This window comes from Orcinus orca, chromosome 9 (genome assembly GCF_937001465.1).
Source record: "Orcinus orca chromosome 9, mOrcOrc1.1, whole genome shotgun sequence".
Classification (NCBI taxonomy): domain Eukaryota; kingdom Metazoa; phylum Chordata; class Mammalia; order Artiodactyla; family Delphinidae; genus Orcinus; species Orcinus orca.
In genome coordinates, this window is record NC_064567.1 from 67085995 (window position 1) to 67100691 (window position 14697).

General features: G+C 33.8%; 1 protein-coding gene across 8 annotated transcripts in view; it reads right to left on the bottom strand.

The window, feature by feature from the left end:
* Positions 1-14697, bottom strand: part of DGKB (diacylglycerol kinase beta) — a 703399-nt gene that overhangs the window by 315972 nt on the left and 372730 nt on the right. For all 8 annotated transcript variants that reach the window (XR_007479225.1, XM_049714819.1, XM_004263483.3 and 5 more), the window contains one exon: positions 2629-2693. Coding sequence is in view for 7 of the 8 variants with exons in the window: in XM_049714819.1 (XP_049570776.1) it covers positions 2629-2693 (65 nt within the window). In the remaining variant the exon portion in view is untranslated. The remainder of the gene's footprint in view (positions 1-2628; positions 2694-14697) is intronic.

The window sequence follows — 14697 nt, forward strand, 5'->3', positions numbered from 1 at the left end:
GAAATCTGGAAACCTGTCCTTGTAAGTATGAAACTGCTTGTGCACAAGCTTGGCATGTCTTCCTCATAGAAATTTATTAGAACATTTTCATAATCTGAATATGCTGTATTGCAGTTTAGAGAATTACCTAAATGCTTGTAACTCTGAGTGAAGACAACCTACAAAAGTACAGATTGAAATGTATATGGATAATTAACTTGGTGATGTATATAAATTTAGGGTTGACTGTTATCTTAAAAAACAGCTGGCGATAATTTACTGAGCATCCACTGATACACCTGGCATTCTTTGAACTCACAACAGAAACATGTGACCTATAACAATCTAGAAGGTGTTTTCTATGTTATTACTGTTCCAAATGAAATATCCCCTTTAAACTATATAAGCAAGATTTACTTGTGACTTAAATTTACAAGTAAGTTTCAATAAGATGTAATTTTACATCTTATAAATTCATTGGGGTATATAAACACATTAGGAAACACATTAGTAGTAAATGGCATCTAACCACATGTTGGGCAGTGAGCAATGTCATAAATTAGTACTGTAATTGAAAATAAAAACTTAAATAGATATAAGTAAATAACAGAAGTCTTATTAAAAAGAATTAAAATTATTCTGGAGAACAGAACTGATTACCTTTTATACTTGAGGGAGGATCATAAATACTGGCATTCTTAAATATAGGCTGTCAAATTTGAGCATCACCTAAACATACTGATACATCCTCCCTCCCCCATGTCTCTCTTTCTCTCTGTTTCTCTGGTTTTCTCCCCTCCCTCCTTCTCTCTTCTCTCCTCCCTCTGCTGAATAAGTTTGGGACAAAAATTTTCCCCCTTAAGCATTTCTTAATTCCTTTAATGGGCTTTTAAACTGTAAAACTCCTGGTGGGGCACACTGAATGCAGCATTTTTCAAATAGCATTTTTTTTTTTGCTAGAAACCTATTTTAATATATGAATATCAACACATGAATGCTTCACAGAATGGTACTGGGGTAAGCATAGGATAGTTGATTCTATAATATGGCTTTATGTGCATTAATAAATATGTTCATTTCCAGAACATTCAAGATGGGTCATCAAGTGCTGAAATATACTACAAAGTGAATATAATTTCATTGTTACATCAATTTTTTTCATAGACTTCATGAAATAAAATTAAATCTTGTAAAATGAAAGTGTCTATTCTAGATATAAAAAAACAGGTGCACAATTTTAATGAAATTACTTTTGACTTTTCATTTTGTAATATACATGGCATAAAATTCAAACAGTACAATAAAAATTCAGTATCCATCCCAAGCACTTGGTTCTCTTTTCCAGAAGAAACCAAAGTTAAAAGATTTTTGTGAATCCTTCTAAAGATATTATGTGCACATACACATATTCATTATACACTTTTTCCATTTTCCTTAAAACAAAAATCATAGATGTCTGAACTATGAAAGAAAGAGCAAACCACAGCATCATGATTTATCATTAAGGCAATACCTAAGGCACATTTTACAAATATGTTTTCATATGTCTTGCTAAAACATTTAAATAGATCAATATAATGAAAAATCAGATAGGGTCTCACTAACCATGAAACTATTTAATATGATGATTCTTGTATAAAGTAGTACACTAAAGTCTACAGTTAAGAAAAATCTAAAACAGATTTAAAAATACATTTCAACAGCATTTATTTATTATGAAACTACATGGAAGAAAACTATGTCAATCTACTAGTGTATGACAAAACTGAAATAAACATAAGAATTTCCAGGAGCAGTTGTCTTATGTGTTCTGTAACGTTTATGGTACAATGTCAATCTAGCCAAATACAGAGACCATATTTACTTTGAACAGTAATATATAAAGCACTTAAATAACTCTATATAAATGCTGATTATGATTTTGTACCTCTGTGAAATGAACAGAGTAGAAATGCATATAACTGAAGCAAAAGATGATTCACTGCTTCTGCCCAATTTTTCCTGGCTAGTGGGGTGGAGATAGCCATATTTCCTTCTAGAAATGGGGAAGATAACAAAGCCAAAGCTTTCTCTACCTCCCTGAGTATCAGAAAAAAGTCAACACCTACATTTTAGAGGAAATAATTTCTGCCTATTTTGGTTTTCAAGCCTTTTTCACTGTGAAGACAAAGTCTTTAAAAGTAGTTTTTGTCAGCACTGATATTTCTCTGGTTTATCTTCCATTTAGCTGAGGCCCATATAGGACTGATAGTACAAAGATTAAAGGTCTTATATGATACCTACGCAATGTACAGTTACTCATCATGATCAAATCAGAGCCTCATGTTTTTCCTTGGGATTTAGGATGATCGCTCCTCATATACTTAGCCATGTAAAGACTTCCAGTATATCTTAATAAGGTACGATTTTCACCTCACACTTGAAATCTTTCTTCTCAGCACATAAGAATGGGCTTAGATATGACCACACTGTATTCCTCATTATAACCTCACTAAAACCTAACAAGAAAAATGAACACTTTTGTCTTAATATTTACACATACACCAAGCCTTATTCAGTCATTATATGTAAAGTGCTTTATACCATATAGTGATCTCTTTTATGACATAGTTCATCAACAGCAACCATAATTAAAATATGTTATCTTACCTACTATTGAATTTTTCTGGGTGTTTTTCTCTCATGATGTGGAATCTGTGAGCAATGGAAGCATCCTAAGAAGAGAAACAGAAATGAAAAATAAAAGTTTATGATCCTATTATCTTGTGGAAATAACGATTAAAAGAGAAAAAATTGAAGACTAATATTTTAAATTAACTTTTCCTAAACAACGTCATTGCAAAGAAGATATTCTGCTATTAGGCAGAAATGTGTAATCCACATAAATTCCGTGCAAGTGTGATTTAGTCACCATTGGTTACTTTTCATATTTACTTCTAGGAATTGATTTCTATTTAATTTTTTTTTTTTGGCAGTACGCGGGCCTCTCACTGCTGTGACCTCTCCCATTGCGGACGCACAGGCCCCGCGGCCATGGCTCACGGGCCTAGCCGCTCCCCGGCATGTGGGATCTTCCTGGACCAGGGCACGAACCCGTGTCCCCTGCATCGGCAGGCGGACTCTCAACCACTGCGCCACCAGGGAAAGCCCTGATTTCTATTTAATTTATATATCTCCTTTAATAATTGGTTTTGGCCTCATGCTTAAAGTATGTTTAAGATAGTTCATATGAACATAAATGTCAAAAGGTAGTTGAAAATATTGTTACACAAAAACTAGAAGAATGGCTTAAGTGGAGAAATGATCAGGTGGAGAAGCTCCTAGTCCTTTGAGATTAATTATGGGTAAAAGTATCATTTGAGGGTGCATATCTAGTAAAGGTAAGTATAATATGTGGCTTCAAAGTTGGCTAAGAGTGTACTGGATGTGTAATTATTAACTGTTCATTCCACAAGTTACTTTCTGACATATCTTGCTTAATGGAGAAAAACAACAAAGGGAAAAATTTATTTTTGGAGAACTGGGGACAAGTGTAACTGAACTCTGAGACCTCAAATGCACCAGTTCTGCACCCTAATGGATGTTTCTCCCTTTTAGGAAATTCATTCAGAGTTTCTATGATACAGAATCACACAACGCGTGAGATTGGTAGAATACTTTGATTCAGGCTTTTCAAGTACAGACTGTTCTTGCTGACTTTTAATAGTTGGCCCTGTTATTCCAAGCAGGGAGATAATTTCCCATGCTTCATCTACACATGATTAATCACTCCAATGAGAAACTAATATATTTACCAGTAATCTCAAAGGAAATGGGGCTATTTTAGAGATTAACGGTTAATTTCGTTTCATAGTAGAGATAAAAGAAAAAGAAAAACCAAACACAAAGGAAATAAAGAAGTTGTGTATTTGAGAGAATCCTGAAAACACTAATCAAGGATTAAAAGTCTAATGAATGAAATGAAAAGGCTAATGTGCTTACTCATGCATAACAAAGCATGAGGCACAACAAGAGAGGGACCAATGCCCGCTGCAGATGGCAGACCGAGAGCTGCTTTTCCCTGCAAGATAGAGCTGATAGAACTCTAGTTTTTTCTGTACAATTTTATCCTCTAAAAATTGTTGAGTAATTGAATTAATCCACGTATAAAGGACACAAAGGTATAGATAGGTGCATACTGAAACAACACTTGTAAAATAAAAAAAGTTATTTAAAAATTCTATGGTTTGATATCCTAAGATATACCTCTGTTATATATGTGTGGTCAATTTCCTGGTTTGCTAAGTAAGAATATCAAGGTGTTCACGTCTATTGGCTCAACAGCTCTAAAACCCAGTCACAGAGTTTCTTCCTTTTTAAAAAATTCTCACTAATAAGTCATAAATATACTTTTTTGAGAATGTGCACTTGTCTTACTGTGGTACAAAATTATAGAAAAAATCTGAGTATGGTATATTATGTGGCATTATCATTAATTTTAAAAATCACTTATTTTGACTTTATCCCTAATCTGGTTCAAAATCAATCTGGAATACCTTATAATTAAATGCATACATCCAACAGACCAGTTAAATACACAAAAGTAAAGAAATATGAATCAAGTACTAAGAATGAATGATCAATATTAGTTATCCACAGGGAGACTATCATTGAATTTACCTCTGCTTGAATTATTTGTTTCCGTAAGTTATAGCACTGAAACTTTTAAAAGCAGATTGTGTCGGATAATTTGCTTTATAAGCATACACTTTTGCAATAAACAGATCTCTTCCTTTCCAAAGCAACACAAATAGTACAGAGAGAGGGAGAAAGGAAAAGAGAGGAGGAAGGAGGAAAGAGAGAGTATCAAAAGAAGACCATTTATGTAGACTAGACTATAACTGCCTAAATTCCCAGAAATACAGAACACCAAATGGCCAAAGATAAACTTAACCTTCGCTCCTCTATCTCCAAGACACTCCGGCAAAGAATCATGTAGGAAAGAGAGGGGAAAAATAGAAACTCGTGAGGAACACTGGTATGCCTTTTCCGTGTGTTGAATGGGTCCCACCCACAAAGAGAGAGCTGGCCTTGCTGACTACAGGATGGATAAGGAACAATGACAGCAGGTGTTCATTTGGATGAAAATTCAGACCAAATTCCCATGGGACCCTGTCCTTTTGGCATAACCCCAAGAGGCTTGAAAGAGAACTGCCAAACCCTGCAAACTTATCCAGCAGCCATATTTCAGGGGCACTAACGGGTCTCTAAAAAGAGACCAAACAAGAAAAAGCTAAAGTAATCTTGGTTTTTTACATAAACTTTGCACTTTCGGTCTCTATGCACTGCGGTTTGTAGGAAACAGAAATTAAATTGGCATCACTTTCATATCCTAGAACGGATAAACTTTGAATTTGGACAGACTTTCACTTCCAAGACTTGTGACTGTGAGCAAATTGCTTATTTACCATGAGTCACAGCTTCCTATCTTTAAAAGAGGATACTGATACCCCTTTATAGTATTGTAGTGAGATTTTCTGAGATTATTCTGTATAGCAATTGCAGTAGTGTTCTGTTATAGCTGGGGTGTTCATATATTCTATATCCATACTAGAATGTTACTTAAAGTAAAAAGAGGGTGCTAAAAAAGAGTTGAATTGCATAAATATGAAAGATGTATTTACTGACTCTCAATTTGGTTTTATTATTTCCTGAATTTATACTTTCGTTTTAATTTAAAAAATAAAATCAGATCTAAGAACGAAAACATATCCATCTTTATTAAAGTAAAAAAAAATAAATCCCATTATGTTCATTTTCAAAGTAGTCTGTGTAGTAATTTGTATGTTACTTTATATATATGCAAATATGTGCGCGTGTGTGTGTGTATACACACACACACACACACACACACACACACAGGTATACATATATCAGAGAATCAGCTTCTTAGCCACATCTGCCTTTAATACTCTGCACTGGTATTTTTTCTAAAGACTGATTTTTTTCTTTTCCTGTAAGGGCTTATCATTGTTTTTTTTTTAAAATAAACTTACCCTAAATCCCCAAAATTGCATTTTAAGTTATTAATTTGAAAAACTTCATTATTTTCTGTGGATCATAACATTTTAAATTGAGAAAATAAAAGTGCTAGATACCTATATACAGCGAATTCTACTAAGAGGAGGACATTATCAATACTAATCTTTTTCTTGAAGTGTAAAATATATTTGCCTAAATACGTAATAGGTACTATATTTTTTAATCCATTTAAAGAAACTTTATCTGACAAATATTTTTACAAAACTTGCCAAATAATTTGTATTTCTGGAAACTGTATTATTATTATACCAAATTAAATATCTTCTCAATTCATTCCATTTTAGGATAGAATATAAATCTAGCCAATTACAAACAAGTATTATCAAGAGTTATTCCAAAATGCAATCACAGAATTTAAAACTGAACCTTGTATGCTAGGTGAATGAATTTTCATTGATTTCTTGAAATAGTTCAGTTCCTCCTTACTTTTGGATGGATAAATCACAACATCTTCCTGTGTGTGAGCTTTTTTTCCTTTAATAATTGCACTTTGCTAAGGAGCTTCAAAAGCTGAAGTTTGTGGTGTTTTATTTGTTGAATATTTTTAAAGATTTCCAACTGAATTTTTGAGGTATTATTTACATACAATAAAGCAATTTTAAGTGTACAATTAAATGTTAGACAGAGGTATCAATAACCACTTTCACAATCATGATATAGAAAATTTCCATCACCCCCAAAAGTTCCCTAAGGCCCTTTGCATTTATATACACACAAACACACACACACGTATATGTATATGTATGCGTGTATGTGTGTGTGTGTGTATATATATATACACACACACACACACACACACACACACACACAAACACTCCTCCACCCTTAAAAATCACTGATCTGCTGTCATTATATTTTGCCTTTTCTAATATTTCCTATAAATGGAATTTAAAAGTACTCTCTTATGTCTGGCTTCTTTCACTTACTATAATGCTTTTGAGATTCAGCCATTTGTTCCAGTGTCAGTGGTTTGTCCCTTTTTATTGCTAAGTAGTATTCTATTAAATAAGTATACCACAATCTGTTTATTCATTAGTTGCTGACATTTGGCTTTTATGTATAAAGCTGCTATGAACTTTTCAGCACAATTCTTTTTGTAGACATGTGTGATTATGTCTTTTGGGTAAACACTTAGGAATGAGACCGCTGAGTTATATGGTATGTGTATATTTAACTTTATAAGAAACTGCCACATTATTTTTCAAAGTACTTGTACCATTTTGCATTCCTACTAGTAAAGTATGAGCGTTCCAGTTACTCCACATCTTTACCAACACTCCACATCTACACCAACTCTTGACAGTCTTTTTAATTTTACCATCCTAATAAATATGCAGTGGTATCCTTTCTTGGAACCTTAACCCTTATGAGTCAGCACCATCTGCTTCGGCACAGAGGTCTGCCAACTCTGATGAAACTATACGATATGAAACTTCTGGTACAGACTTAATAAATGTTCCCAGTTCCATCCCAATTGATTCATCTTCACAGCTTTTAGTATATTTTCTCATTTATGCTGTTCAACAATTCCAAAATAGCAATGAGCAGTCTCTGGAAGTCCATTTGTGCATTCAACCCCACACTCACCGCACGCACAACCTCAAGGGTTTCAAAGAATTTTTTTTCTATTAAATTCCTCCAAAAGATATTCAGAGAATATGTGCTTAGGGTCTCCCTTGAAGAACTCTGAGCTCTCAAATTGATTATGATCTTTTTCTTTGGTTAAACTATACTTTAAATAAAAGTAATGTTAAAAAAATTCAATATATATAAAAGTATATGAAATGAAAAGTGAGTCTCACATTTCCCCAATTTTAATTCCTAGAGATAATAACCAAGACCCTTTCTCATGCATTATTTTGAAAACTGTCTATATATAAAGTATACATGTATGAAAATATATATGCACATATGTATATTTACAAAAATAGGTTTATATTATACAAACTGTGCTGAAACTGGGGTTTTTTTCACTTATAAATAAAGCTCAGACATCTTGTTATATCAGTAAACTGGTATTTTCCTGAAGTTTTTAATGTCAGGAACCTCTTCCCTTTAATGGATGTGCCATTATTTATGTAGCTATTTTCCTACCGGTAGTGGTTTGGGTTTAATATTTTGCTACCAAATTTGATGTTGTTTAATATTTTGATAACAAATTCTATACAACCTTTATGCAGCTCTGTCAATATTTCTTTACAACAAATACTCAAGTGGAATTCCTGGCTAAAAGTGTATGTAAATATTACATTTTACTATAGAGTGAAAAATTATTCTCCAAAAAGTTAACATATTCCCACTAGTAGTGTCTAAAATGACTGGTTATCATTAAGTTTATCAATTTCTGAATTTGACGGGCTAAAAGGTATGTCACAATTGTTTAAATAAATTTTCATTATTGTTGATTGAAATTGACTATCTTTTCATATGCTTTGTTCATATTTATTCTTATGTGGACTACCTATTCAAGTACATTACCCATTTTGTCTGTGTACATTAAGGAAACATTTATTTATATTAATAACCATAATGATAACAATGAATAATTAAATATTTACTACTGTTAAAGCACTGTTTTAAAAGCTTTACATGTAGTATTTCATTTAACCTCATAACAATTTTTATGAGCTATCTATTGTTACCTATGTGTTATGAATGAGAAAACTGAGGATTATGGATCTTAGAATCATTCTAGACCATACAGGAAGAGGTTGTGGAATTAACAGTTGAATACAGGAAACTGCCTCTAGAACCCAGGCATTTTATGCTTTTTACTAGTGTAGACAAAGTCATGCATTGCAAATATTTTACAAGTTTGTTTTTTTACTTTGTTGTTCCTTGTAGAGTTTTAAATGTTTTTATTTCAGATATATCAACATTTTCTTTCTGAGCTTTGAGTCATGCTTAGAAACATCTTTCTTTTCTCCAGAATTAGGAATACTACTACTTTTTGTATGTTTTGGCCTTTATGACTTCATATTTTGCAGTGTAATATTTGAATCATTTTGTATTATTTTGGCATAAGATTTAAGTAGAAATCTTGCCAAATTTTTTCCAAAATACATATTATGTATATTAATAGGGTTTTTGAATAATTTACTTTTCCCTCTGTTTGAAAGACACAATTTATTACATAATAAATTTCCATCTCTGCATCTCTGTTACTCTGAACCAGTATACTAAACTATTTTAAATGTAGTTTTGTAATCAATTTTCATATCTGGATGGGCAAGTGTCACATTCCCCATTTATTTCACTCTTTTAAAAAATTTTATGGTTATATAGAAGATTTGTACTTTCTGGTAAAATGTGACATCATTTTTATTCAAATTACCTTGCTATGAATACCCAGCCAAAATCCTTTGGTATTGCAATTAGATCTGATTTGATAGATAAATTTTGGGAGAACAGGGATATTTTATAGTATCAGGTCCTATCTTTTAAAATATATATTTTCCTGCTTACTATGTTTTCTCATATGATTCTTAGTAGGCGCCAAAGTTTCCTTCATATTAAGTCCAATGTATTTATGTTAATTTCATACATATGTATCTTACTTTTGTATCTACTGTAATATACCCCTTTCTTATTTTATCTTTTTAACTGGCTATGTTTTATATAGAAAACATTTTTTTTTTGGCGCGGTACACGGGCCTCTCACTGCCGCGGCCTCTCCCGTTGCGGAGCACAGGCTCCGGACGAGCAGGCTCAGCGGCCATGGCTCACGGGCCTAGCCACTCCGCGGCACGTGGGATCTTCCCGGACCGGAGCACGAACCCGCGTCTCCTGCATCGGCAGGGGGACCCTCAACCACTGTGCCACCAGGGAAGCCCAAAAAACATTTTGATTATTATTAATCTTTTAAACCTTATAATTCTGTTATTTTATGGTTCCTTTCAATTGATTCATATTTTTCTGGGAATACAGTCCTATCATCTATAAATAATGATACATGCTATGGCTCTGTTCAAACATTTCCATCTCTAAGTCTTTTTCTCTTATCTAATTGCTTTATATAGTACATGCAGAACAATACCAAATGGAAATGCTGGTATGCTTTTGCAGATTTAATTTAATGAGACTATATGCAGTATATTATTATTAATCAAAATGCTGGCTTTCGCATAGCACAGGGAGATCAGCTCGGTGCTTTGTGACTGCTGGAGGGGTGGGATAGGGAGGGTGGGAGGGAGGGAGACGCAAGAGGGAAGAGATATGGGAACATAAGTATATGTATAACTTCACTTTGTTATAAAGCAGAAACCAACACACCATTGTAAAGCAATTATACTCCAATAAAGATGTAAAAAAAATGCTTTACTTTTGAGAAATTAAGTTTTTATCAGGCTTGGAAATGATTCATCTAGTTATATTTTATTAAGAGTTTGTCTCCCTTTCTTGATATATTTTTCCATACCCATTACCATCTTAACATACAGCATGTTAACACAATCTGACATGCTATGTATTTTTCTTTTGCAGCTTTTTAATCATCTTCTCCTCTTAAGCTTTGTGTAAGGTTATGTAAGCTCTATGAGGACATGACATGTTTTATTCATTGCCATATCACAGAACTAGATATCATATCATATTACTAGCCTAGGAAAGACCAAGCACTCAAATTGTGACTGACTGAATGAATGGACAAATGATTAAAATGACCACCAGATACTGACTGACAATGTGCATAGCAGAGAGGTTAAGAACTTGGACTCTGGAGTTAAAATGTCTGGGTTCAAGACCTGGCTCTAAAATTAACGGATCTTTGACCTTGAAAAGTTTCTCAGGATATCAGTGTTTCTAATTTCCTACCTTTAAAATAGGAATGATACTAATAGTACCTGCTTTATTATGAAGATGTGATGTTCTAAGACCGGGAAGATAGCTAAAACAGCATCTGGCATGTATAAAGCAAGGAAATAAATGTTAGCTCTTATTACTATAGAAATATAGTTATCATTTTAAGATTCACATGATTTTCTCTTTTGGTTTATTGATATAGTAAATTAAATAAATTCCTATGTGCATTGGATGAAGTACCTAGAGACAGCTGTGCTTTGCTATTTAAAACTCTGTGGACTTTAAAAAGGCTATCCTGTGCATATGTGACACATTAAATAACAAACCCAGAGGGAACAACACACTGTAAAATTCACATATTTCTGTACTAGTACATATGAATACTGACTTAAAGAAAGATAGGTTAACACTACAAAGAACATGTTTTCCAAGGTTAGATTTTGAAATTTTAAATATGAGATTAGAGTCCCATAATACATTTACCATCTGCAATAAACAATCTTTGCTCTCCTGACAATCTTTACCTGAATGTCCGAATTACATAGTGTCCTCTCTGTTAATACATTATTTAAGAAAATTACACCAATAGCTACAAATGGGATTGTTTCATAGGCAGATTTTGTCAGATATTGATATTTATTGTGTTGGCTTAATAAAGGGAATCAGAAGGTTTCCATTTTTATGGTTCAGAATAGTTAATAGTGCATAGGATTTGTTCTTTGAAGATTTTAAAGGATGATTTGTGAATCGCTGGCCTGGTGGTTTTTGGAAGCAACATTATGACAATTTTTTTAAATTTCTATGATCTATTTAGGTTTTCTCTTTATATGTAAGTTAATATTTTTCACGATGTCATCTGCAGTGGGCTGAATGGTGGCCCTCCAAAGGTATCAAAACCTAATCCTTGGAACCTTGTAAAGTTTTTGCAGATGTGATCAAGTCAAGTATTAACATTGCTTGGGGCCGGTGACTCCTTTCTATCTTATTCTTTCTTTCTTTTAGAGTAGGAATGACTAACTGTTATACTATGCTTGTTTCATCACTGTTTAAAGCAGATAACTTGTTTTCTAGTTTTACAAGTTCACAATTTTTCCTCGGAATGCATAATACTGAGTCTCACCTATAACTGATTTTGATGATTTAAGAGAGAGGATTTGGGACTCTGAGGTGATGATATTCAGATAAGACTTTTGACTTGAGTTGATAATATAACAGATTGAGACATTGGAGATACTCAGATAATGTGAAAACATTTTGCAAGTGGGACAGAATTGAATCTTTTGGGGTCAGAACGCAGACAGTAGTGGGATGAATGGTAACCCCTAAATATATCTGTCACTAATCCTTGGAACCTAGAAATGTTACCTTATATGGTAAACCCTCTGCAAATGTGATTCAACTAAGGATCACGAAAAGAGGAGATTATTCTGAATTATCCGGGTGGGACCTAAATGCCCTTACAAGTGTTCTCGTGAGACAGAGACAGAGAGAGATTTTACAGACCGAAGAGGATGAGGCAGAGACTGGAGTGATACAAGCACAAGTCAAGGAATGCTGGCAGCTACCAGAAGCTGCAAGTGGCAAGGAATGTATTCTCCTCTACAGCCTCCAGAAGGAGCACAAACCTGTTGACACCTTGATTTCTGCCCAAGGATACTAAATTTGGACTTATAGTCTCTCAAATTGTGAGAGAATAAATATCTGCTGTTTTAAGCCACAAGTCTGGGGTAATTTCTTACAGCAGGCATAGGAAACTAATACATCGTCTATTCCCACAGTTTTTTTGAGAAAAGCATTATCTAACGATATTTTAATTTTGTCTGAATCCAGTTATTTTTATTCTCAATTCTAACTGCATTATTTTTTATATTTAACATGATGTTTGGAACCTGTAATTTAGCAAAAAGGCATATGAGAAGATTAAAATAGGCATAACAAATTCTGTATGTCAAATACATACAGCGGGATGAAACAGTCAAACAGAAAAATCTTAGACAAACAGAATCTCTTGCTTGGACAAGAAAGAATTCAACCTTAGAAAACCCTGATTAGTATTTATTAACATTGCATTGGAGGTCTTTAGAAATGCAATAGGTCAAGGAAAAAATAAGAAAAGGTGTAAGTATTACGAAGAAAGAGAAAAACTGTAATTATTTATAGATGACATAATGCCCTATATAGAAAATCCAAAGGACTCATTTGAGATCCACGTAAGTTAAGAGTTTAAAGAGTTATACACATATACGAATAGCATATAAAATTAGTAGAACTAACTACATTAAAACAAAGTAAGGGAAAATTATCCCATTCACGACAACAACAATTACAAATATCAAGGGGAAAAAAAACCTACCATTGCAAGTCCCACAGAAAAAAATGAGAAGTACTGAAGGAAACAGAAGAACAATCAATGGAAATGCATACCATCCTGAGCTGCAATGACTTAAGGAGTTGGGGTTCAAAGATGTGAGGGGTGGTAAGTTTCTTCTGAACTTGAGTATCAGTGGAAACAGGTGGACTTTTCTCTATTAGATTGCATTTACTGTCTCGGAACTGGTTTTTAGTATGTAGGTGTGTGCATGTGCATACGTGTATGTGATTCCAAAGGAACTCAGAGACAACAAGTTGTGTATCTGCAACTTATCCTGCTGTGAGTACTTTAGATGGAACCCATTGTGGACCTCTGTTAGTTAGCTTTGGATTACATTCCTGGGACAACCAGGGCATTTTTCTAGAATTAAAAACTCAGACTTAGAGATATACATGACTGAGAGCAAGAAGAAAGGTCTTAGAATAAAGTCAGTCCTTGGGGTAGGAGACAGGATTTGCTAAATGGTAGACACAGATTCAAAAGCAGAGTTTTCAATGGGAGACTTTTGCAAAAAGTCTTCACTTTGAGCTGGCTTCTCGTGAATTACTTAATTTTTTAAATTAAGAAATTTCTTTAAATTACTTTCTCTTGGATGATGACAAATGTTAAATTTAGCATTTAGCTTAAATTATTGCATTCAAATTTTATAATACTCTTTAGTTTTCTTTTCTTTTCCCCAATTATTTAATGAAGTTGGAGAGAGTCATGCCACTCTAGGTGACCCTGTTGCAGAGGGAGGTGAGACTTGGAATTATAAGTGAGATGAGGCCCATTCCCACTTCAGCGTCTTTCCACTCTGTCTCCCATTTATGAAGAGACCCTTGGGGAAATGGCAGCTTTACACTGAAAGAAAGTACATCATCAGTATTCCATCAAAAAAGAGATGATATACACTAATCTGACAAGGTACATTTATCCTAAATGAAGGAAAGTTTATTCTCATTAAATGATTATCAAAAAGTCTTTGGAAAACTAACAGCCTCATGCAGAATACTGGGATAAGTAAATGGAAGCTGTTACCACACTTAAGTCCTTCAGACAATGTGAGGAGGCAGTTACCAGACCCAGAAGAAGAGAGTTACCTGGAGAAGAAGGCCTTGAAAGAAAAAGACATCCAGTTGCAGGTGAGTTTTCATTGAGGTAAGCAGGAATATAAATACACTAACCGTATTTTCCTCCCTTCCATCTCCCCCTGGGGCTCGCAACTGGCCAAGCAAATCAGAAGGAAGAGGGCAAGAGGAATCTGATGTCTGTACAGGACACTGCTCAAGAAGAAAGAAAGATGGAGAAAGGCAGAGACAGAATCTAGAGAGGCACACAAACAATCCAGAATGGAGGACTTAGTCCTAAAGATTCAGTGCTTACAGCAGAATGGAAAACTATGTATAAGAACAGAAAAGTCTAAGAAGCATAAGCACCAAATATATAAAAAATAATTGACAACTAAGATGTCCATTGACTATAAA